This window comes from Hyperoodon ampullatus (assembly GCF_949752795.1).
Source record: "Hyperoodon ampullatus genome assembly, chromosome: 10".
NCBI lineage: Eukaryota > Metazoa > Chordata > Mammalia > Artiodactyla > Ziphiidae > Hyperoodon > Hyperoodon ampullatus.
Genome location: NC_136923.1, coordinates 105574464 through 105599118, shown reverse-complemented (window position 1 = coordinate 105599118; position 24655 = coordinate 105574464). Strand labels below are relative to the sequence as shown.

General features: G+C 51.2%; 1 protein-coding gene across 1 annotated transcript in view; it reads left to right on the top strand.

Moving 5' to 3' along the window:
* Window positions 1–24011, top strand: part of DUSP22 (dual specificity phosphatase 22) — a gene marked incomplete at its 5' end in the record, with an annotated part of 47062 nt that extends 23051 nt beyond the window's left edge. The window contains 5 exons of the mRNA XM_079712702.1: window positions 11552–11601; window positions 20271–20345; window positions 21975–22146; window positions 22582–22654; window positions 23824–24011. Coding sequence (XP_079568828.1) covers window positions 11552–11601; window positions 20271–20345; window positions 21975–22146; window positions 22582–22654; window positions 23824–23870 — 417 coding nt within the window. The 3' untranslated portion in view covers window positions 23871–24011. The remainder of the gene's footprint in view (window positions 1–11551; window positions 11602–20270; window positions 20346–21974; window positions 22147–22581; window positions 22655–23823) is intronic.
* Between the last annotated feature and the right edge of the window lie 644 nt (window positions 24012–24655).

The following is a 24655-nucleotide window of genomic DNA, read 5'->3' as shown; positions in this document are numbered from 1 at the left end:
TCTCCTCTCTCTTCTGCAGACGCCCCTGTGCGATCACGTCCTGAGCATGGGCGCCAAGCGCTGCTTCTGGAGGGGGCTCTCCTAGCTCAGACCCTTCCCAGAGTCCTCAACGGGGAATATGCTAGTGGCAGGATCTGCCAGGATTTCCAGACCAAGGTCTCAGGAGAAGCGTGTGACACGTGGTCTCTCCCCTCTGCTCCGGCTGGAATGGCAGTGTGCACTGACACACTGCAGCAGGATTGCCCGTAAGTGCTGGATGGTAGTTGGTCTGTTTATACAACGTCCTTATGCCCATGGACTGGGGGTTGGGGAAGACTTTGTGAAGAGGAGCGTTGAGGCAGCCTTGCAGGACTGGTGTGTCCGCTTCAGTGGGGAGGTGTGTCTCAAGTAGGACCAGCCCTTCCGGGCTGGTCAGGAAGGGGGAAATAAGGACACGTGTGGATGTCGTCTGGTTACAGAGTGAGAGGGTGGTCAGCGTGGTGGGGTGAGGGTGGTGCCATCTTCAGTTCTCCTTTTGGCTAAATTGGGAGTTATTCCTTCAGATTCAGCAAGTGTTAATTGAGCACCTACCTTGTAGCAGGGATTGGGGATAAAATGCAAAGAGAAGTACCTGTGGCCCAGCACTAAGAAGAGACAGGCACGAGCTGCGAGTGCACGACAGAGCTGAGGGGCCTGGGGCACCATCCCCGCTGGGTCAGCCAGGCCTCGCCACAGAGCTGGCAGTGTGGAGTGACCCTCCAGGATAGGAGGGTCTGCTGGGTAGCGGTGGTGACGAGGGGCAGTTGGAGCGGGGGAAGGATTCTGGGTGAGGGCGTGTGTGCAGGGCACCAGGTGTGCAAGGGCACCAGGTGTGCAAGGGCACCAGGTGTGCGGAGCACAGGGCTCAGCAGGGCAGGAACGCCAGAGCCAGGCTGGAGGAGGAGGTGCGGGGAGGATGGGGAAAGGTCTTATTCGTCAAGCCGAGGAGTCTGAGCTTCGTCTTGTGTGAAGCAGAGACTCAGCAAAGGTTTATGAACAAAGTCAGGTGACTCATTCACATTTCTTTTCCAAGATGTTGCCTAGGGGATGGGATGGAGTGAGGGAGACAGACACCAAAGAAACTGCTGGGAAGCTTTTATGGTCATCCTGGACAGACATCGTGAGGGCGGAACTGGGGCACCGGGACGTAGAGCAGTCACCTCCACAGCGTGGCACCGCAAGGTCAGAAACCAAAGGATGGGAGATGGGTCTCCAGCAAGCGTGAACCAGAAGAAAGGTGGCATAGTAATCGTCTTATAAGACAAAGTAGAATCCTTGTGGGCACCTTATAAAACCCTAAGCAGCTTTGCCATTTTCAGGTGCTCCTATAATTCCTTACCAGGTGGGCACTGCCAGTGGGCCCTGTGCCTGCCACACCTGCAAGGGAAGTGGCCCAACCTGACTCCAGAAGCTGGGTGTGAAGCAACAGTACCAGCTGGTGCCATCGCCTCGCTGCAGCCGAGGTCCTGCCTTCCCCTCTCTGTGCTCTGACTCCTGGGATGTCGCGGGACATTTGCGTGTGTACCGGGGCAGGACGGGCGGAGGCCCCGGGCCTGGAGTGAGAAATTGTTTCTCTCCTCTCAGTTGTCACCACGAGGAGCACAGTGTGGTTCCAACGTCCGTGACTGAGCTGGGCGTCTGCAGGCGGCTCTGCTCTCTTCTAAGGGGAAATCACTGAATCCTCGTTGAGGGTGGAGGCTGGCTGACGGAGAGGACACGGGTGCATCTGGATTCTGAGTGGGATCCTCCTCCTCTTGAGGGCCAGCTGTGGACAGGCTTGGTTGCTTCCCAGACTTTGTCCCAACTAAAGGAAGATCACCCGTAGAACTACTGCCAGAGCCAGAGCCAGAGAAAGGAGAGGCCACCCTGCATTGTCCCAGTGGCTGCAGAGGGACGCTGCCCTGACTTGTGTGATCACCTGAGGCATCTCAGATGACAGAGTGGAGCCTGGACTTCGGCTTGAGCCTTCCAGTCCTGGAAACTGTTCCTAGCCAGAGTAGTTCAGAGGTCATTGCCGACTGTACGGGCCTTCAGAGTCATCAGGGCCTAGCGACGGTGGAGCTGGTCCAACCTGAACTTACCTGTGTAACCAGACCAGCCCCACGGAATCCAAGTGGAAGACACTCCCAGATCCCCAGATCAACCCAAAGGGACTGAATTCAAACGGCCTTGTAGAACACCCTGACTCACGGCAAAGAACTACCTTCCCAAGTGTTTGCTTCTCCCACGTCCCCTCCCGTGTTCCTGTAACCTGACGCTTCCCCACTTTTCCGCTGGAACCCTCTCCTGCCGCCACCCCTGCACTTGCAGTGGCATCAAGACCAGTGGTTTCAACCAGTTGTCTTGACGTCCTGCCCACCCCCATGAGGGACCTCTGGCCTCCCCACACAGTTCTCCCCTCTGTGCCCACTGCGAGAGGATGCAGCTGTCAAAATAAAAATAGCCCGTCAGCTTGCTTTCAGCGGCAGCCCTCTGGGAGGGAGGGCTTGGTGAAGCGTTGCCCTTCAAGGGAGACCTGGGACACTGAGCGGAGCAGAGTCACTCTTCGAGTAGAGCAAGGAGGGTGCCCCTCCCCTGTAGTGTCGGAGGTTGGGCCCCCACACTGTGGTATGTCAGCGACCCGTGCGGCAGGGAGATCCAGTGCAATCTGACCGTCTGCACGTACCTGCCTTGGAGAGCGCGCCCTTCCTCACGCCCCGGAGAAGCGGGAGTCACGGGCTCACGCGCTGGCCTTTACCGCATCTCACCTCTGCGTGTCCTTACCCTGACCCCACCCACGCGGGACTGGCTGTCTCGCAGGGCAGTGCCCTGCTCTGGGTCAGTGTTTGCTTCATCCTCGAAACACACCATTTCTGGGGTCTGACCCCACTTGGAGGACGTGATGTTAGGCCCGAGGGACCTTGAATGCCGCTTAGAGAAAGCTCCTCAAGTGCGGAGGACTGCGCCCCAGTGGAATCTGCAGCATTGGCCACTCGCCTGCAGGGAGGTCTCGTCCCATTGGGAGGGAGGGAGTCTGGACTCATTTGCTTGGCGACCTGCAAGAGGGACCGCAGACAACATTGCAAATGCTGAGCTCCTTGCGGAGGAGGGGCTGGGCGCCCCCAAACCCCTGGGCGACACCTCTGCAGCCTGGTCTGTGCTGGTGACAACACGCACCTTGTTTCTTTGTTAGCACCTCCCACCGCTCAGTGCTTCACAGGTGGAATCAAATCTCCTTTTTTTAAAAAGTCCTGTGTTGGGGGGCTTCCCTGGTGGCGCCGATGTAGGGGACGCGGGTTCGTGCCCCGGTCCGGGAGGATCCCACATGCCGCGGAGCGGCTGGGCCCGTGAGCCATGGTGCTGAGCCTGCGCGTCCGGAGCCTGTGCTCCGCAGCGGGAGAGACCACAGCAGTGAGAGGCCCGCGTACTGCCAAAAAAAAAAAAAAAAAGTCCTGTGTTGGAGAGAAATTCCTCTGTGCCTCTCTTCAGAGCGAGGAAGAGAGCCAAGCACAAGTGATGGTTTAGGATCAGGCAATCCCAAGGCTGTCTCCTCACATCCCATGTGTGGAAGAGAAATGCGATGTGTGACTTACCGAATGAGCTCCATGGGAAGCGTCACTGTCCGACGGGGGCTCAGCACACCTTCTGTCAAGGGCCAGATGATGAATACGTTTGTTTCTAGGACCCTGAGGTTTCCGAGCAGCACTCCGCCGCCCCCTCCCACCGTGTCCTGAGAGAAGCTGCCGGCCACACGCAGATGAACAGGCGGGCTGTGTCCGGACACACACGGGCCTGTTTGTCACCTCTGGTCTTGGTGACCAGGTGGCAGGGAACGTAGCTGGGGTGCACCTCAGGGACTGAGCCAGCGGCTTCCAGGGGCCTGGTTTGGGTCTGAAACTTGGGGCCACTGAGTCCCCAGTTTAATGCACTCCTGGAAATTTCTGAGCATCTGGCCAGCCTCCACCTTAGTAATAGTTTTTCACTGTTAGTGAGACCGGCCACAGCATCCTGCTGAGATTTAGAGCTCATAGGACCCTGCAGATGGAGACTTTGCCCTTGAAGAGGGCTTGGCCTGCCTGCCTGCCTGCCCTGGGTGGTGCTTCCTGACAACTCTAGGGACCTCTGGACACGGGACTCTCAGGGCACATTGGAATTTAACGTTCTAAAGGTGGATCTCCCTTCCTTCACTTAGTGACCATGTATTGATGATCTCTGGAGACAGAGGTGCTAGGGTGCTGCAAGAAAGATGAATGAGATGGGACCCAGGCACTGAAGGAAACTGGGGTCTAAGGGAGATACCGTCCAATCAATTATCGTCCTCTCTCCTGGGGCCCCGGCACCCTTGGGGTCTAAGGGAGAGACTGACCCTCCAATCAATTACTGTCCTTTGTGCTGGGGCCCCGGCACCCTGTGCGGCCCGTTGGGTGCTGGGGGGCAGTTAGAGAAATCGCTGGAGTCAGCCTGGGACGGGGATGCTTTCTGAGGAAGTGCCCCCCAGGACTCCTGAGGGAGAGAAGGACCCACAGGAGCCTGGGGAGGGGTGGGCAGGAAAGTGCAGGACACCTGGGGGACTCAGGCAGCAGGTGCCCGGGCTTGGTGAGCTGGAGGAAGGGGGGTCGTAACAGAGCCACAGAGCTTGGGAGGGGGTCGTTTTACTTTGCAGACGGGGTGTTTCACCAGCCGAGACACATGATCAGATAAAAATCCACCTTTGTGTCTTTTACAGGCAAACTTGGTCCACTGCTGGTCACTCCTGAGGAGTGTTTCATTCGTGGTTACTTTCAACATGGTCGTGTAGCATTAACACCCATTAGGTTACACCATAGAATTGCTCGATTTGGAGAGATTTTGCCGAAACTGCCCAGTTTTCATGAGTCATGTCGCGCGCACCAGCAGGTCTTCAGAGAGAACCCAGATCGCAGAAGAGGGTTGGGTGGTTAGGCTGGCGTGACCTCCCCATCGCCCGCCCTCGCAGCCTGAGGGACTCCAGCGGACTGTGCCCGTGTTAGCAAAAGGAGTTAGAGCAAAAATAAGCCTTTGGGTTCTCCACCTGTTGACCTGAGGAGTCAAATGTATGTCGTTTTTTGACTAACCTGAAAGAAGCCAGCAGGTGCTGGAGGGTTCTCATTTGCATTTTTTCTCACAAGATCAAACTGAGGGCTAAATCTTGTTTCTCCACTCTGACCTTCCCACCCCTCCCCTCCCCACCAAACACCACAGAGTTCTTGGAAGTTGTTATTTGTGGTGGTGTTTCCTAAATTTAGCTGATGCAGGAAGAATCAGTGGCAAATGGGGACGTTAAGAAAATGCATCTTCGGTTTAGAACCTGGATTTAAAACGTGTATTATATGGCACAACTAAAGGGCCGCATTTAACTTCTGGGGTAATTTTCTACAGTAGTTTCTTTGAGATTTTTGCTGCGGTATAAACAACCAAAAAGAGAGATGGCGGGAACCTCACCCTCTGGACCTACCCTGTTTGGTGTTTTATGCTGATTTCCAGTTCTTAGTCCACAGACGTACATCGGGTTTTCCAGATGTAATCTCTTTATGGATATAATTTTGTACTGTACTTTTTCCCTTTAAAATGTTATTGACTGGGTGAAAATTCTTAAATCGAGGAAAAATACTAATCAAAATGTATGTGCCAGGAACTGGGCTTGGCTTCCACGTACATGAACGATTTGGGCATCTCTGCCCTGAGACTCTGCCAGGAGGGGCCCTGGAAACAGACAGTGAGGCTGTCAAACCTGGTATGTTTGTCCAAAAGCAATTTCAAGTCAGCAGTTGCCATCTGTTGGGTATGTGACCTTTAAGAGTGTGGCCAGACTAATTTTTTCAGAGTTTACCTACCTTTAGGTTTATATAAAAGTGCAGAAGTTGTCAAATTCATAGAGACAGAAAGTAGAGAGCTCCCAGGGGCTGGGAGGTGTGGGAGCTATTGTTTAATGGGGACCGAGTTTCCATTTGGGAAGATGAAAAGGTTCTGAAGATGGGTGGCAGGGATGTGAATGTGAATACATTTAATGCCTGTGAGCTGTATACTTAAAATGGTTAATTCTATGTTATGTATATTTTACCACACCAAAAAAGTGGAGAGAGTGATTGTCTCAAGTGAGAGAGACTTCTTAAAAATTAGTATATAAGCTGTGGTCCTGCTTCTGATCAGGTGTGAGACAGTTCAAATTTACTTCTTCTTTTTTCAACACTGTATTTCCAGTCCTATTTATTTATTTATTAATTATTTTTGGCTGCGTTGGGTCTTCATTGCTTTGCACAGGCTTTCTCTAGTTGTGGTGAGCAGGGGCTACTCTTTGTTGCCGTGCACGGGCTTCTCACTACAGTGGCTTCTCTTGTTGCGGAGAACAGGCTCTAGGTGCACGGGCTTCAGTGGTTGCAGCACATGGGCTCAGTAGTTGCAGCACATGAGCTCAGTAGTTGTGGCGCACAGGCTCTAGGGTGCGGGGGCTCAGCAGTTGTGGCGCACGGGCTTAGTTGCTCTGCGGCATATGGGATCTTCCCAGAACAGGGCTCGAACCCATGTCCCCTGCATTGGCAGGCGGATTCTTAACCACCGCGCCACCAGGGAAGTCGCCACATTTAATTCTCTTTAATTTTATGTTTCTTTTCTGGACTCAGAGTTTTTTGGGAAGGTGGTGAAACTAGCTCTTCGTGGGGTCTTCAGCGTATTTTCTCAAGCCGTGCGGTACAGCCCCCAAACATGCTGGTCAAAGGAAAAATGCAGTCTCTTCAGGGGTCCTCCCATGCACAGCCAAGTTGCTGCTGGCACTGAATGGGATAAATGAGAAACCAAGGTTTCTGATTATGTCGTTTCTGCCTGGATTTCCCGACTCTGGCCCCTTAGTGAGCCCCTGCTTCTCCTACTGACGTTTCCTCTTAGGTTGTAAATAGGCAGAAAGGAGTTATTTTCTGTAACTGGTCTCCATTAGCTGCCTGGGAGAGAGAAGACAGCTCTGAAGGGCTTGGCCTTTCCTTTGAAAAGTAGAACGTCAGCTAGGTTCTTCAGAAGACTCTTACTTACGATGTTTCAGAAAGAAAAGAACAGTGAACTTTAGAAATTGTCCTTGAAACAAGAGAGAGTGTGATCCCTTCACGAGTCCTGAAATCAGAGCCTCAGCCCTGCTTCTCAAGTACTGGCCTATGTATCGTTTTAAGTGTAATCTTTAGTTTCAGACCCAAAGAAAGGCAAAAACCTGACTCTTGGTGGTTACTATGCTTGTTGAAACAGAAAACTGAAAATTATTAGAACTTTTGAGAATACGGACTTAGAAAGCTTTAACCTTTTGTTCAAGAAGAGCCTCTGGAATACTTTCTAAACTTTCTTTTCAGTCAAGTGATGACTACCGCTTCTTTGAAAGCCTAACAAAAACAAAAACTTCATCCAAAAAACGCTCCTTGGCAAATCCCACCTAACTCTTACTTCTTTCCTGTATTTTCCTAATTGTTCCCTACATTGTGTCACATTAGTGTGACATCATGTCACATTAATCGATGTGTCACTTGGTATTGTGAATATTTAGTGTATATGTTTTTTGCCTTTTTCCTCCCTCTGGTTCCCATTTCATCAGCATTGGTGCCATTCTCAGGACATGTGAGGCCATTCAAAATGTCACGTAGTCCAAAGCATTTGGCTGCTCTTTCTTTGCCCCTCGTAGAAACCATGGCCGTCTTAACTGAGCTTGTTTTTGTGCTTCAGGAGGCACTCCTGGACCAGCTCTCTAAGTTGAGAGTCTGTAACTCGACACTTATTAGCTCCGTAAAAGTTTAATGTCAATTAGCTTTCCAACAATCACTTTTTTGAAGTATCATGGAAATACTGAATTTTTATTTATTTAGTAAGAATTTTGTTTCAAAGAAGATAACTGATTTTAGGGTTTAAAAAAAAATATTAGCGGTAATATGAAGGAGGAAATACCACCTAGCAAATGCTCTAGTAAGGGAAAACATTGCTGCTGTTTCTATTACTTGTGAATTTTTCAGATTGCTCTAGAATTTTGTCCTATAATAAGATGTTCTTTATTTTTTTTGCTAAACTTTCCGTAACTTAGCTAAACATATGTCTCTCTGAACTCCAGCAGAATGGTCCTTTGTTTAGGTCCAAGTAGATGAAAAATTCTATTCCACATCATATGAAAACATTTGCAGAGCCCAGTCCTTTAGTAATTTTAAGTCTGTCCAGCTTTCTCATTAGCGCTGAGGTCCTTCACGCTGCCAGCACTCTTGCTGCTTTCTGAATTAGTAATTAACTGAATTGTACACATGTGCAGGCATCTGAAGCCTTTTTTCAGGCACCTTATGTTCTGCAGTCTGTGGCCTCCAAGAAAGATACTTTTTGTGCTTTGTTAATGACTAAGCCAGGATAAGTAGACGTTCTTGGGTGGTGAGCAACTGAACCTTTTCGACAGTTTTGACTCCTTTCTTCACTGTATTTGCATAGTTTGTTCCCTTCTTATTGTAGATCACGGTGAGCTGCTTCTTAGCTGTATCCCGCTGGAGCGTGTGTGCGCGCGTGCCCCCAGCATGGCGTGGCTCTTGTTTTTGTGGTCTTGTTTTGAAGGCCTGGGCACTTCACAATATTTTTCTTCCCTTGTACTATTCTTACGATGTGATCTTCATGTTAACTGATTTTCACCTTGTTCTTATCATCCAACAGACATTTAGTAAGTGCCTGTGGTATGCCAGGCATCATTCCAGGGAAGGTTATTATTGCTGTTATTCTGTGTTTGAGAGAACATGATCTTATATTTTATATTTTCAGCATCCTTCCTTTGCAGTAGGGGATCCCCAAACTTGTGGCCAGGAGCCCCTGTGTTCCTCCTTAAACGTGTCACAGATGGGAAGCCGTCATTGCCACGTGCCCATCCCAGCTAGTGAGGCTGAGGGGACCCACATGGCCGAAAGGTGCTTCCTCACCCTCGGCAGGCACGGAGTGCGGACACCCCTTGCCACCTTCTCCGGGCTTGCTCCTGCTGTGTGGTGCTGGCCTCTTTCCCTTCGTACATCAAGCACCACAGAGGGGAACGAGACCCCGTCCAGAGAACCCTGAAGAAGCAGGGCGCTTCCCCCAACACCATGCTGGCGTCAATGGTGGACGCTCTCAATAAGCTAAGAGCCATTTACCCTCCCCTCCTTCTCTTCCTTTTCTCCATTTTTTTCTCTCCTCCTGACGTATGGGCTGGGCGAGTTCTGGATTCTGCAGAATTAAGGGGCTGTCAGTCGGAAAGTATGGCAGCCGCTTTCATCCCACATTAGAGGGACCCACCTCAGCATCGCTGACTGACAAGTTGCTCCGCCTGCCAGTCGCAGGAGAAGGGAAAGTGGAGCCCTGAGAGCCCTTCCCGTCCCTCTGGAAGGGTTGGTCTGAAGGAAGTTGGGGGAAGTGTGTGGGAGGGAAGTATTTCACAAGCTTCTGGGCCTGATCCAGCCAACTCTCACTTAAGAGTAAAAGGAAAAAAGTAAATGAGTCATTTCAATGGCGGATTACAAGATGAGCAGTGTGTGTCTACACCAGCGAGCCTGTTGGCCTCCACGAGGGGAGGCGCGAAATGACTCTTTTTAACAGTATCGTTTCCTTTTCCATTTTCTTTCCCTTCAAATCAGGGCTGTCAAACCTCTCTGGCTTTGGAGGTGCTTTAGAACTTCAGGCAGCTGCTTCACTGTTTCCAGCAGAGCATAATGCCCGGAGTCCAGGGGGACGGGGACAGAGACAGAAGGAGACAGTGAGGTGACGAAGCGAAGCTTGAGTGAGGGACAGCCTGCTGCTTCACGTTCTTCTCCCAGCAGCTAACCCGTAGCGTGTTAGCACGTTTGGCCACACGTGGAGTGTTCCTCTGCGGACAAGTAGCAGTAAAACCCATCTTCTTGGAGATCCAAAGGAGCCTTTGTTGGAAGATGTCATGACTGACTCAAAACTGAAAAATATATATATACATATATTCATATACATGTGTGTGTGTGTGTGTGTGTGTGAAATAAGCAGGAGAAATGATTTTTCTGACCTCTCATAACGGTGGGGGACAGGAAGGGGAATTGTGTCACTCAGATCTTAGTTGCAGACAACAGATTCCACTCTGAGGCACTTCAGCAGAAAGGGGCTTGTTAATAGCCGAGGGCCATGTCTCTCCTCCGAAGAGCTGGAGAGACAGGCTGCCAACTGCAGCTCGAGGAACAACACCCAGTGCACAACATGCGACTGCCCACTGCGACCTGCTGCCACGTCCGCCCAGCACTTCCCGCCTCTGCCACCACCTGCACCTGTTGAGCAGGTGCTCTTTACCCATCTGACCCTTCCCGTGTCCTGTTTCCAAATCTGCCTCAAGTAGGTGTGTCAGATGATGCAACCAGGTCTCAAATCTGCACCCTAACAGCAAAGGAGGTTAAGAAACATAGTTTCAATAGCTTCTGGGTTGGAAGGTGGGACCCACAACGGGGAGAAGGACCACATGTTCCTCACAAGACTGCACTAGCAAATACAGCACAGAAATTCCTAATGATATGAGTTGAGTGTAAAGTTTTAATGACCAACTGCAAAAAAATTGCAAATAATTCTAGAAATAACAATTTTATGCCTTCAACTGCTAAGGGACTTGTGGTTGTCTGCACCATGATTCCACATATTTCTCCTCCTTTGACTCTCTTAGGTTGGTTACTTTTCTAGTTTCTGATAATGTTTCCCCCCATTAATTATCTATGACCTGGTGGCTAGATTCTGTTAGATTAGGCTATCAAGAGAGAAAGGTTTAAAAGTGGTTTATTTAAGTCTTCATGAAGCCATATTCCTTTGCAAAGTTTGCTGAGATTTCTAGACTTTGTATTTTTACTTGACATTGAAGACCTTCTGAATTATACTTTAAATGCCTCCAAAGAAGAGGCAACCAAGCTTTTAATAAAACTCAAATTTGGCATGATTTTTTATAGTATGAATTTACATAAACATTTTTATAGATTTTTATAGTGAACAATGTGAAGTTCATTTTTTTTCAAATTGGGTCATTCTTTTAAAAACATTAGTTTGGTATGTAAACTTTTACTCTTCTGAAAAGCAAGCAAAATAAATCAAATTGTTTCCAGTGTGTGAAGCTCCTACCATTGCATCAGTGAAACTGTAACTCTCCTCCTCCTAAGACTGTCATATAACATGTCATCATGATAAGGCTTTTACTATCAGTGCTTCCTTTTTGGCCATTCAGGATCTTAAATGAAATAGATTTAAAGAGTAGAGTATTTGAACAAGCATCAGAGATGATAGTTTTGAAACTTGTAGACACTTCCTGGGAAGGACTCAATTATCTCGCTTCTTTGATAAACCCTGTCTAACCTACAAACTAGAGCATGAATATATTTGTGTGCATGGTCATAGAAAATGACCAGGAACTTAACTAAGAGTTTTCCTCCGGTTCCTTGGCGATAGAAGATGAGTGAAAAACTTCTCCTTTTTACTTTTTATTTTTTGACCTGAGTAAATAGTTCCTTTAAATATTTTTCTCCACAGAGTATCATCTTTTTATCTTATTTTATTTTTTATCATTCCACAGGGGGTTAAATACCTGTGCATTCCAGCAGCGGATTCACCATCTCAAAACCTGTAAGTTTTTTTCTGTACTAGTTGGACATGTTAAAGATAAAGAGGACTTAAAGTCATCAGAGCAGAGGGACCTCGATGCACAGCTGCTGCCCTGCGGTGAGGTGGGGGGCCCAAGAGGTCAGTGCTCCTGGTTTGCTGGTCCTTCCATTGTGCAGCTCTGACGGTGGGGTGTGTATGAGGAGCCTCATTTTGTAAAGGGTGCCTCAAACCAAACCTTGAGCATGTTCACCCTTTCCCTGGAAGCTGTTGCACTTTGTCCAATAGAAACAGAATATGAGCCACAAATACAAGCCACACATATAATTTTAAATATTCTAGGAGCCACATTAAAAAGTAGAAAAGAGACAGGTGACAATAATTTTAGTAATATGTTTTATTTAACCCAATATACTCAAAATACTATCAGTTCAACATGTGCTCAGCATTTAAAAAATGAGATATTTTATATCCTTTTATTCATACAGAGTCTTCAAAATCTGGTGTGGTTTTTACACTTACATCACATTCCATTCGGACCAGCTCTGTCTCAAGTGCCTAGCAGCCTCACGTGGCCAATGGCCACCTGAGGGACGGAATCCTTGGAAAGCTGGTCTGAGTTGAGAGACCAGGTTTTTCTGGTTAGGAAAGTCCTGCCCTCTCTTCCCCACAGCTGAATACATGTCTGGTGCCGCTTTAGCTCTGTCTGTCCCTCCAAAGAGAGATTCATAGTCGCTCTGCTTTCCAGATTCCCCACAGTCATATAGGACCGGTGGGACTGGGCTTTGGCGAATGGGAGACAGGGGTTGGAGACCACCGAGGTTACAGCTGTGACACCACACTCCTCGGTGTCTGGAGGTGACGTGGACTAGATGAACGTTTTCCTGAGCCTGGATTTGAACCAGGCAGGCTGAGAGGCACAGGAGCCGAGGACATGGCTGTTCAGTATGTCCAGCAGCCCAGCCTCAGCCTCTCAGGCTCACCTGTGCTGCCTGTTTTAGGTCAGACACAACAGCCCTTCCAGAATGACATGTTGCTGCGTTTCATCAGGGAAGAGGCTGTGGTGTTTGAGAATTTGGGAGTCCACGGGCTTGTCAGGATTGAGAACCTTCATGGTTCTCAAGCTTTATCGCCTGCAAGGCCTACATGTCAGAAGTACAGACCATACAATCATACCCCTCTGAAGTCTGTCCAATACTGAATGTCAGCCAACCTTGGTTCTTCACTGCTGGAGAGTAGAGAAATCACAGGTTATGCAATAATTTTGTGAGGTCTACCTGTTTGGAAAAACGGGAGGCTATAGGCAGATGGACGGGTGGGGGAAAGAGTCCAGGTGAGGGCAGGGGCAGGAGGTGTAGAGTCAGACCAGGAAGGGGCAGGGGAGGCTGGACGCAGGGCCCACACCTCCTACCCAGAGCCTGTGTCTCCACATTTCACAGAAAACGTCAATCTTTACGATCGAGGATGGTGAGGGAAGAGTTTATAGGATCACCAGGAAAACAGGAGTAGCCTAGATCTGGAAGGAGAAGAAGTACCAGAGAACTTCCTTGGTTACTAGTCGTGTCGAGAAACAGAAGTGGTTGGAGGGCATGGTGTATACGGAAGGAAGCGAGCCACTGCCTTTCTCTCGAGACCACGGCAATCTTCTGCCCGTGTTTTGGTGGCTATATTTAGACTGGCTGCTCTGCTCTTATCTCAAACCGAAATTCTAACATACTGTTGAACTTGTCGGTACCTGATTGGCATTCTGACCCTTCAGAAGGATCCGACTGCAGCAGCCCATGGGTGTTTGTGGTCAGGGCAGATGGCCACTGTGCTCCAACCGCCCCAGGACTCTTCAGCTTCGGTGGAGGCAGGCACTGTGCTCCACGTCTGGGGCAAGGACCCTGACTCACCAGGTGAAGACAGCAGTCAGCGGTCCTGCCCTGTGCAGACAAGTGAGCGGTCGACCCAGACCGCTCAGAGATCTCAGGTTCAAAAGCAGCTCCCTCTGCCTCGGGCCCGTAATTCTAACGCCCCTGAGCTTCAGTTCTCTCATCTGCAAACGCCTGCCTCCAGGCTTTGTGGAGATGAGACCATGTGTGTGGAAGTGTTCTCTGTGACCTCCGAGCACTTTTGACAATAAGTGTGTTTTTACTCAAAGTGCATTGGTGCGGCCTGAGAGTTACAGGAAGGGTAGTTCTGGTGCTCAGGACGCCCACTACGGATGCTGGGAAGGTGTGATCCAGGGAAGGATGGGGACAGAGGGTGCAGCAGCCGGTCCCCTGACTTCCGACGTCTCCTGGGTCTGTTCAGATCTTCTGGCAAAACCAGCCCCGAGCCCAGTCAACCTGGGGCCAGAGGACTAGCTCCTAAGATTTGAACTAGTTCTCTCCTGTCCCAAGTATGTACAGATGTCTTGTTACGATGTGTGGTTTGCCTTCTTACCCTTTCCTTGAATCTGGCCAAGCGTGTGGTCCAGCAGGTGGGTGCTGCGGCGTCTGAGCTTGGGGCTGGTGACAGGTCGAGCTGGGCAGTGGCCATTGCTGCCATTGTGAGTGAAGCCCTGCAGCAGCCCGATCTCGGGTTCAGTTGGAAAACGGGGTCCAGACCATAACTCAGGGAAAGACAGTTGTGCTCATAGGCACGAGTGTGATTCTTTAGGGAAACTTTCATCTTTGATCCATTAGTAATAGCAAAGCTTATACACAAGTAAGGATTTAGGTGCATAAATGTCCACGATTCTATAAATGTTCCTTGCTTTAGTGAAGTTTTATAGAGATCGTGAAGTTAAGCTTGGAATTCGAGGGTACTTCGTATGTTAAGAGACAGCCTATGAAATAGTTTGAGTTTCTCTACCTGTTACAGATATTTCATTGGGAAGCACAGCCTGCCTTTTAACAGCGAGCATGCGTTCATTATAGAGTGAGACGGTTAACGCTGGCAGGCAGAACTCTTGACTTCTCTGTATCACCCACCTCACTTTGGGTAGCTTGTATTTATTACTCACCAAGTAGTAGGAGCATGTGCAGGCTGACCGTGAACCTTCCGTTTCTGTATCATCAACCAATGTAGATGGTCAGGAGACAAATCCTCTTACTGCTCTGGAAACCCAGTTAGAACCAGGAGTCCTTCAGTCTAGCAACTTTTACTTCCTGGTGCCTAAGAGTTCCTATATTTAATGACAAAAATTAATTCTAGAAAACTGTATTGCTTATTTTTTTAAACTTAAAGATTTTAAAAATTATTTCCAACTTTGGACATAATTTAAGGTTTTATATCCTAACACTTTCCCCACAAATCCCTATACCAGCAGGAATTCTTCTTGCTAATTATGCTTAGTAAGAGGGTTGTGACCTCTGGGGACTAACTGCGTTCGGTCACCGCAGACGCGCCCGAAAGGTCAGTTTTCTGTCTTGGCCGAACGCCTCGCAAACTCCCCTCTGATCTTCCAGGAATTTGAAATGCAGAACCCTGGCTGGAGACAACAGTAACACATCAGAATTTTTGCTTGGTCCCCACTACCGCCCTGCCTCACAAAGTCAGGACACGTGAAAGTTCAGCTTCTCACAGTGGCGACAACCCCACAGACCCCAGGCTGACACGTTCTGTGTGATTTGCAGAATTGGAGGTGGCGTTGGGTTTATTTCAAATGCACACCCCTTCTGCCAGTGGCAGACGTGCAGTGGTTGAGTGAACTGAGGCTTCTGGAAATTTTTGCTTTTGCTTTCTGTCTGTGCTTCCCTGGGCAAGTCATTTGAACCTCACTTGTCTCCCCTGTGAAATACCTGTCTCACACGATTTCTGTAGCATTAGGTGAGGTAGTGCAAGTGTGTAAAGACACTAAGTGTCTCCAAAGAATCAGATTCCATATCCTGCCTCTTCAAGAAAGGAGTGTTAACGTATCTTGAGAGTGAATGGTTGGAGGTATCGCAGCTTATTTTATTCATTCTTAGTTTAATATTTATCAGATTGGTATTTGTATTTAGACACCATAAGGGAAGGGTTATCTTTTTTGTCTTCTCTGTGGAGCTGCAGCATCGTATCTTCGCAGCAGAAACTTGGTGACAACAGTGGCTTGAGAGTCGAGCAGGGTCTCAGGTTCCTGGGGTTTTTGTGGAGAGAAGAGGCACCAGAAATGCAGAGAGCTTGCATTAAACCTTCCTTGCTTTATTCCACCTCCTGTCTTCTTGTGTGTGTTTTCTTTAGTTTAGCTCATGTCTTCTGTACTTCCAGCTCTCTTTTTCTCTCATTTACATTTTTCTTTATTTTTATTGTTAAAAAGCAGTTTTGCAAGATCAGAGCTAAGTGGGCCCTGATGTGCTCTGTCCTGCTTCCAGACAAAGATGCACATACACACCTGCACATACATGACTCCTGAGGACTTTGCAGTCGCAGAAATGAGAAATATGTGGAAAATGTGTATTGCGTTTTTCATAAGACTTCACTTATTCAACTTCAAAACCTATTTTTTAGTCTTAGACTATGTCGTCCTTGCTTTTTTGGGGTGGAACTGTTCTTTGTAAAATGATGTTGTAGATGGTAGAGAGGGGATGTTTTTCTGTTTGTTTTTAAAATGACCTTATTTGGCAAAATGAAAAGTACAGAACACATTTTCCCCGCAATTTTTCTTTAAATGTTGACAATGCAGGAAATGTAAAAGTTGCGGAAGCCTTGACATAAATGTGCTGAAGGCTGTGTGCAGTCTGCTCCGGGTGAGGAAGTTTCCTTCCCGCTCACCTCGGCTGCAGTGAGAGCTGCCCGGTCAGCGCAGGGCCTGGGGGTCTGGACTGACTCTGCCCAGGGGGAAACAGCTCTCTGATCTGAGCCCACCCTCCAGAGCCTACACCCAGAGAGGACACTCCACCCATAGGCTTTTTCTTTTCTGAGGGACAAAACCCCTAAGGGTGCTGGCCTTTCCTGGTCTTTTTCTCCTTTGCTTTCCTATATACTATATACTGCACACACGTGCGTACACACGTACACACACATGTTCATACTCTGATGAGGGGCAGGAGAAGTGGCCTGGATCTTGTTGTGGCTTGTGCTGTCAGCGCAGCCTGGTCTGGCACTGCTGGCTTTGGGGTGAGCCCAGCTGCCCCCCAAGGTGCTGGGCCAGACCTCCCACAAGCAGAGTCCTTCCCAGCAGGACAGGACCGCCTCAGACCCCCCAACAGTGGGGACCACAGCCTCCAAGTCTTGCAGTCTTGGAGTAAGAAGAGATTGTCCAAACTCAAAGAATGAGCGTCATGTGGTGTAGCTTTGCTAGATTCGTCCAGCATCCTTCCCCAAAGGTCAGGAAAACCCAGCTGGTCCTGCTCTTGGCCTCTGGATGGAGAGGGCGGGCTGGGATGCACTGGCCAGTGAGGAGGGCCAGCACAGACTGGGGAGGAGGAAGAAAGGGACAGTGGCACAGCTGCCGGGCTGTGTACCAACCCCACGGAAGGGCATCTCTTGCCCGGCCCCCGTGCTCTCGGCGATTGTCGGCAGCTGCACGCTGGCAGCCACGCGCGCGTGTAGGTGCGCGTCCTTGTGGACGTGCCCAGGTGGCTGTCCTCCGACAGAGCTTGCCCGCGTGTCTTTGTGTGGAAGTAAAGGTACAGCACAAAGATCAGGAATAGGGAACCGGCGTTCAGTGAAACAGCCTGTGGCGGATGTGCTTCCCTCTGGGCTTCTGCTTTGATCCAGGGTTGAGCAACGTGTGGCCCGGAGCCCCGGGTATTTCCCACTGTGGAGGAGGGGGTGTGATGACCGGGCCAGGGCTTATGTCACAAGCTTCCCTGGAAATAACCTACCCCAAGAGCACTGAGCGCACCTGCCTCCTGGCTTTCCCTGGAAGAGGCACTTCTAGGAGTGTCTGTCTGGCTTGGCCTCGTGCCCAGTCTTGCTGGTGAGTCAGGTTTCGAGGTGGGGCTCCGAGCGGGCCCTCCATGGGCATCATTAAGCTCCTGGGCCGGAGCCCTTGTCCCAACACAGCAACGGGCAGGAGCCATCGGTGGGTTTTTCCTGGACTTGACGCCTGATGCAGACAGAGCCGAAAGAGGAAAGGCTGGGGGAAGACCCTCCTCACAGCTTCCTTGTCAGGGGGCCCCTCACACACACGCTCTGGGCTCTGGCCACTTTAGATGTTTCCCTGCTGACCACACCCCACCTCAGTCTCTCATGCTGAGATGTGGCAAAACTGACCCTTGAACCCGGCACCACGCCTTATTTAGGACCTGGGTTTCATCCTGCGTGTGGTTTCGGACGTGCAGGCGTGAAAGGCAGAAGAGGTTCCCACCCTGGGGTTTCAGTAAAGGGGCTCACTTGTCATCTCTGCAAGGTGTCGGTGGCCTCCCCAGGGCCGACAGGTCCCCGGGACAAGCCACACGCCTGGTGTAGCCTCCACAGTATGTTCCGAGGCCGTCCGTCCTCCCCACGCGCTCAGGCCGTTGTCTCTTGTTTCCTGATTAGCTCTTCCTTTGCTGGGAGGGTGTTCTTCCCACCTGTCTCATCTCAGACACAGCTCTCCTGGACCAGAAAAAGCCCCACAGAGGACAGGCGAGAGCGTGGGCTGCAGGCGTGGAGAGGCCTTTTGGGGACCCTTGGATACTGCAGTGTGGCCACAGCCTAGGGTACGGAGGCGTGTGCCCTCGGCCACCAGCCTGCAGTTGAGATGAGCCTGGGTCCTGGGCGAACTGCCTAGCCCTGGACCTACAGTCAAACCTGCCCACCCTCTGGCGTGTCTGCAGGGGAAACCACGAGGCAGAGGGTGGACGGGCAGCCTGCAGCCACTCCTCGGCCACGTGAGTGGCTCAGTGTCTTTAAAACCATCGCACTTGTTAATATCAGGTAGACAGTGCTTGGCTGTAAATAGCAGAATATCTGATTGACAGTGTTTTAAGTTATAAAGACATTGATTTACTTCACTCCCTGCCCAAGAAGCCTGGGGTGGGTGCTCCAGGTCTGGGCAGCAGCTCCTGGAGCCCCCTTCCACCCCGGAGGCCTGCCACCTGTGGTCGCAGAGCGGCTGACGCAACTCTGGGCACGAGCCACTTCCCAGTCCCCTGGCAGGAAGCCTGGGGCAGAGATGCCCTTCCTTTTATCAGGAGGGGCCCCCAGCCCACAGCCTCCCCTTTACTTCTCTGTGGCCGGAACTGGAGGGAAGACGGGCCTCCGAGGGACTGGGAACTGCTGCCCCGACAGCCTCAGGGTGACGGAGGAGACCCCCTCAGCCCCAGCGCTTCCCAGTCATCAGAAGAGTTCACCGCCAGCTCCGCCTGCTGGGAGACGGGGTGGGCGGCATCACTCCCGCCTGCGCAGGGCAGCCTCGCCTCCAGGGCCACACCCTCTGCCCCTCCCTGCTCTGCTGCCTGGCCTTCCTGGCTTCTGCCTCACAGCCCTGCTCCGAGGAGGTCTCCTCGGATTTCAGGATCACAGCAGGAATCTTTCCTTGCCTGATTTACAACAAGTGGGTTTGGAGGAGTAGCGTTGCGGCGCCCTGCTCACTTTGTACGTTTACACTGGGAGCGTTTGCCCCTGGGAAAGTCAGCAGAAGCACCCCTTGCCCTGCTCTATAGTCAGGTTTCAGGTGAGAGTCTAGAGTCTGTGGGTGGGACCCTGGCCCCTCCACACATGGTGGCATCAGGCCTGCCACTACAATTTCCTCTGTGCCAGCTGCCCTAATCTAGCCGGGCACCGGCACTTAGGTTGCTGCCTTCTGCAGTCAGTAGCTGGCTGAGTTTGTTTGTCCCACCACCTGAATTTCCCCATTCTTATTAGATTCATTCACCCTGACATGAGACAGCAGACCTAGTTTGTGTGGCTGGGAACTACATTTTATTCAGCTCTGAATCTCTTGCATCTTAGCAGAGTCCCTGCTGAATAATCAGTACTCAGTAGGTATTGTGACTTTAGTCCATGGGCACCTTTAGGTGTTTTGCTGCATTATAAGCCCTTCAAAGGCAGGAGACATTGAGAAGCATGTACCCTGCAGTTCCCCTCAGAGTACTTGTACTTAACCACCTACCCATCTAGAACATGCTCGTGCACACAGCTGGGCAGGAACCCGGGGCAGGGGAAGGGGGTCGTGTAAAAGCCGAGGGTCAGGAGAAACGATCATGGTTTCATCTTCATGCAGGACCTCAGAGTTTGCAAAGCACATTGGTGTATGTTTCTTCATCCCAGCCTGTGACACGTAGCTCCCACTTTCTAAGTGAGGTTAAGGGAAGCCAGGTGATGTTCCAGAAGTCCATCCGGTGAGGCCGAGCGGGCCTGGAGCTGCAGTTCCCCTTCCCCGGCCTGGAGGATGGGCAGACAGGACCTATCCACAGACGGTCAGAAGTGAACTGGCTTTAGGGCTCAGGGAGCCCACACTGGGTGGGCACCTCCCTCGCCTGGGTGGCTGGTAAGCAGGTCACTGTACTGCTGAGTGTTGAGGGACCCAAACTGACCATGGGGCTGGGCAGGACCCACCCCCCAACAAGTCAGTGGCAACTGTGTGTTTCAGGGATCCCTTGCAGAGAACTTCTGAAAATTCCAGCGGATGGGCTGCCCTCCCAGATCTCAGCAGTGTGGGTCGGATTCAAAGCTGAGGCCGTTCCAGCCCCGGGCGGTGACTGGGGTCTGAAGCTGTGAACTCAAGACCTTTACAATAAACCTCAGTGGATTTTTCTTTTCATCATATGTTGAGTAAAATACAGAGATGTCACGTCTCTCCTTTTTCCTCACCCCAGGACAAGACATTTCAAAGAAAGTATTCAATTCATCCACGAGTGCCGCCTGCGAGGTGAGGGCTGCCTTGTTCACTGGTACGTGTGCCCCTGCCAGATGACCCCGGGCCTGTTCTGCTCACCTCCCCCAAACGCCCAGTGCACACCCCACCTGACCCCACCTGTTTGTTAGCCATTGTTTGCTTTTGTGCGGAGAGAACCGTACATTCTTTCTTTCCTTTTCACTTAGGATTTTCATTTTCTCGGTTAGGTTTCTGCAGGCACTGTTGAGGTCACGACACAGACACTCGTTTTCCAGCCTTCCTCCGAGATCCCGTCAGAATACGGGCTCTGCCCAGTGCCCATGCAAAACACTGCTTCTTGCTGGAGAGTTTTGATTGCATGTGTGGGTGTTTAGCATTGCGTTACTGTCACACCAAAATGCCCATTTCTTCTCAGTTTATAGATGGGAGCTTTTATGTGTTTGGGGCTTATACTTTGCTTTAAAGAGAACTGAACAGACTCTTAGAATTGAGCAGTTCCTATGCAGCTATCCGCCTGCATTCAGCTGCCGTCTGTGTGGTACATACACATACACCTGTGCACACATTGTGCAGAGAAGGCTGCTCTGAAACACAGAACTCAAGCACAGTGCCCTGCACCCGACACATCGCAAGTACTCAGGGAATGTGGGCCCTTGTTTCATCACTGCCCATTTTCATTTTACTTTTACAAAGAGCAGGACATGTAATAAACACAAAGTGCAGGTTTTGTGACATTTGCTCACATTTGCTTCAAAACACTTTGCGGTGCAGTCAGAGCCGTTTCAAGGGGCTCTGGAGTCCTGTGCCTGGTGAGTTAGCATCTGCCCGGGTGCAGCCCAAGAGTATGTATTTTTTTTTAACGCTCTCTCAGTTTTTCTGATACACAGGAAGAACCGCTACTTGAGAGTGGTTTTTTACTATTATTTATACTTGAATATGTGCAGGCCTGATATTCTAGGAATTTGTATCTCATACAGTTGTGTCAATCTGAAGATAGGCTTTTCTAAAAATGAGAACTGTGCTAAACTTCCCCATCTTAAACCGTTGCTGAGCACTCCAAGTCTGACGCAGCCCAACCTCTCTGGGACCGCCGTAATTTGCATGTGCATTTAAAATCAGTCCCCTTACTCAGCCTGTGAGAGAAAATTGACCGTTATGGCCTGCAGAGCGTGCCCACGCTGGCATTCTGCTTATGTATGTGAAGAGGATCACAAAATATTTGGTAAGGGCTTCTGTATTTCATGAGTTTTTTAAGTTATAGACTTGGCCCTTATATCCCTAAGAAAACCAGACTTTAAAAACATGAAGCTGTCTGAACGGCTGCAGATTATACCTGGGTTTGTTGCTCAGATCCTGGACCCGTCCAGTCCCTGGATGTCCTTTAGTTACTTTATCTGTCCAGGGAAATGGGGACTATCTGAAGAGGAGCTCAGGAGCAATAGAGAATCAGAAAATGAAGTGTCCGGAGACACAGCCAGTAGAAAACCAATAAAACAACGAGGCTACACAGGTAAAGGATGCCTGAGGTTCTAGTGTCGTAAAGTAGGGAGAGCTGGTATGTTCTGAGTAATTTCCTAGTAATGTGCTGGCGTGCTGTCCACTCGCACTCCAAGGCAGGAAGGCTTCCTCAGTGAGCCTCAGAGCCCCCGACCCTCCCTTGCCTGTGTGGTTCTTGGCCCTGCAGCCTGGCCGGCGTCTCCAGGAGTGTGACTCTGGTGGTCGCATACATCATGACGGTCACCGACTTCGGCTGGGAAGATGCCCTGCGCACTGTGCGTGCGGGGAGGTCCTGTGCAAACCCCAACCTGGGCTTCCAGAGGCAGCTTCAGGAGTTTGAGGAGCACCAGGTGCATCAGGTGGGTGCTCAGGGGCTGGGAACACACCTCCGTCCTTCCATGCCCACCTGGACTTGTGGAGGCGGCTGGAAAGGCCCCCATAGGTTGGCTGGTCCGAGGACACCCCTTCAGCCCCTCTGCAGCATCACTGGCCCCTCGTCCACCAGCCGCTGCGGTCATTCCCTTTTCCCACCGTCCTCAGGCCCCATGTTAGCTTCTGTTTCTCTGCCTTGGGGTCAAGTGCCATTTCCTTGGTCAGGCTTGCTTTCACATTCTCAGGCCAGAACCTGGAAGAAGCAGTCATTTCTCTTGCTAGACACTGGCTGGCCAGCCTCAGAGCTGACTGCCCGATGCCCCTTGGGCCCCTGTTCATAGGGGCAAACCTGCACCATCAGGTAACAGGTGGGAGTGTAGGGGATGAGCTGTGTGACGTCCTGGCTTGTTTCACTTCTCCAGTTCCGCCAGTGGCTGAAGGAGGAGTACGGAGAGAGCCCTTTGCGGGATGCAGAAGAAGCCAGAGGCATTCTGGGTAAATACAAAGAGCAGGGGCGCGCGGAGCCCCCGCCTGGCGCCAGGCGCTGGGGTGGCCTCCCCGCCTCACCTCCTCTGGCCTACGGCGGCTGCACCACGGAGACCTAGCCGAGCCCTCGGCGCCCCTGCCCGCAGACAGGAAGGGGTGTCCCGGTGGATCCAGGCCCCCCCCGAGACCCCAGCAGCCCCACCCCCAGCTTCTGCGCCGCCCAGACGCTGCTGCCTCACACCCGTGGGCAGGCTGGGGAGCGTGCACGCGCGCGCGCGCGTGTGAGTGAGTGAGCGTGAGTCCTGAATGTGCGCGCTGCGGGAGCTGCCGTGAAAGCCGCACTGCCAGCGGCGGCCTCACGGCCTTTCCCCGTGCGAGGTCGGCTGGAAGGCCCTTGGAGGTGGCCGTGGAGGGCCCCCTGCTGCAGCCGGCCCTGCCCAGCCCTGCCCTTCTGCGCCCTACTCAGTGGTGCCCGCCTGAACCACCTGCCCTTCGGTCGTGTGGGCAGCACCCCAGACGCCCGCCCTCGGCCCCCATCCAGCTTCCCCTCCTCCCAGCCCCCCGCTGCTCTCACTCTGGGGGCCTCTTCGCAAGGCTTGCATGCACCTTTGGGGTTTGGGAAGGCACTGTCACGGTTTGCACTTAAAAATACATTTAAAATGCCTGAGCACTTATTAAGCGCCTGCGTGTCTGCTGTGGATTTGGGATTTGATCTCAGCTACCTCATGAAATGGTTTGTGAAAAAGTGTTTTTCATTATTCCAATCAACTGTGCCTCACGGTTGAAAGCGTTTGGTCACGATTGCTTTTGAAGCCAAAGGGAAAAGGATCATGTCATTGGGCCACTCGAAGCTTCTGATGCGGGCTTTGGGAGCACTTTGCGGTGGGTAAATCCGACGTCAGGCCAAGCCAGCTGGCAGGCTCCACACTCGTGCAGGCCCCAGATGTGCAGCAAGAAAGGAAAGCACAGCCGCGGAGCTTCTCACCTACAGCTGAGACAGTTTGCTCTAAAGTGATGTTTTCCTTAAACCAAAAAGAAATGTAAATATGTTAACAGAAGAAGTATTTAGGAGTCAGCTTGAAGGCTTAAATGCGGACACAATGTGAACGCCTAGACCTATTCCTGTAACCTGACATGTTGTCCTAATATCGGTCGCCAGTAACATTCTTTCTCCACAGCCACCCCAGGGATTCTGAAGTACTGGGCCTCTCTCAGAAGACTGTAATGTACCTGAAATATTGCAAAGCCAGAGTTTAGGTGCTGCTCAGAAGAAAAGCAACCAGAATTCATTTTTCAGTGTCCAGAAGTAATTTGTGAACTCACCTGTTTTCATTTTAAACAATACATATGCAATTGTGTCATCATACGTTGGGAACTACGCGTCCTCTTTGACAAGGGAAGGATTTTTACCTGATTCCCCTGCTGCGGCTCCTTCTTTGCCCGGAGCCCTGCTGCCCCCAGGCCATCTCAGGGCCCTGCTGCCCCACCCGGTGACCATGCGGTGATCGCGGTCGCCACTCCTGAGGACCCTGCTGGGCACACCTGCCCCTGGGGGCTGTCTCCTGGGCTGTTTCGTCCTGGGGTCTCGCCTCCACCACACGTGCGCTGCACGGGCTACGCCCGCCCTCAGCTGGGGTGTGGATCCCACTTGTTTCTGCCACGGGCGCCGCGAGGCACGTTCGGAGGCTGCCCCTGGCAGTGACGCTGCTTTATTTTAAGGCCACTGCCTTCCTCCGGAAGGAGGGTAGTGACGGCAGGAGACGTGAACTACTTTCCCTGGGAGAGAAAGCAGGTCCCCCGCTCGAGCAGAGGGAAGTCCGGGGGTGCGCAGGGCCATCTTCCAACTCCAGTCTCGGCTTCAGTGTGAAGGACACTAGCTGGTGTGAAGAAGCACTTGAAGTCAGTTTCCCAACGTTCTCTCGTCTAACTCACTCCAGTGGGGGAAGAAGGAGATGGAACGTTTTACTTAAAGGAGAGGTCTGGTGGGATCACAGGAGCTGAGGCACGTGG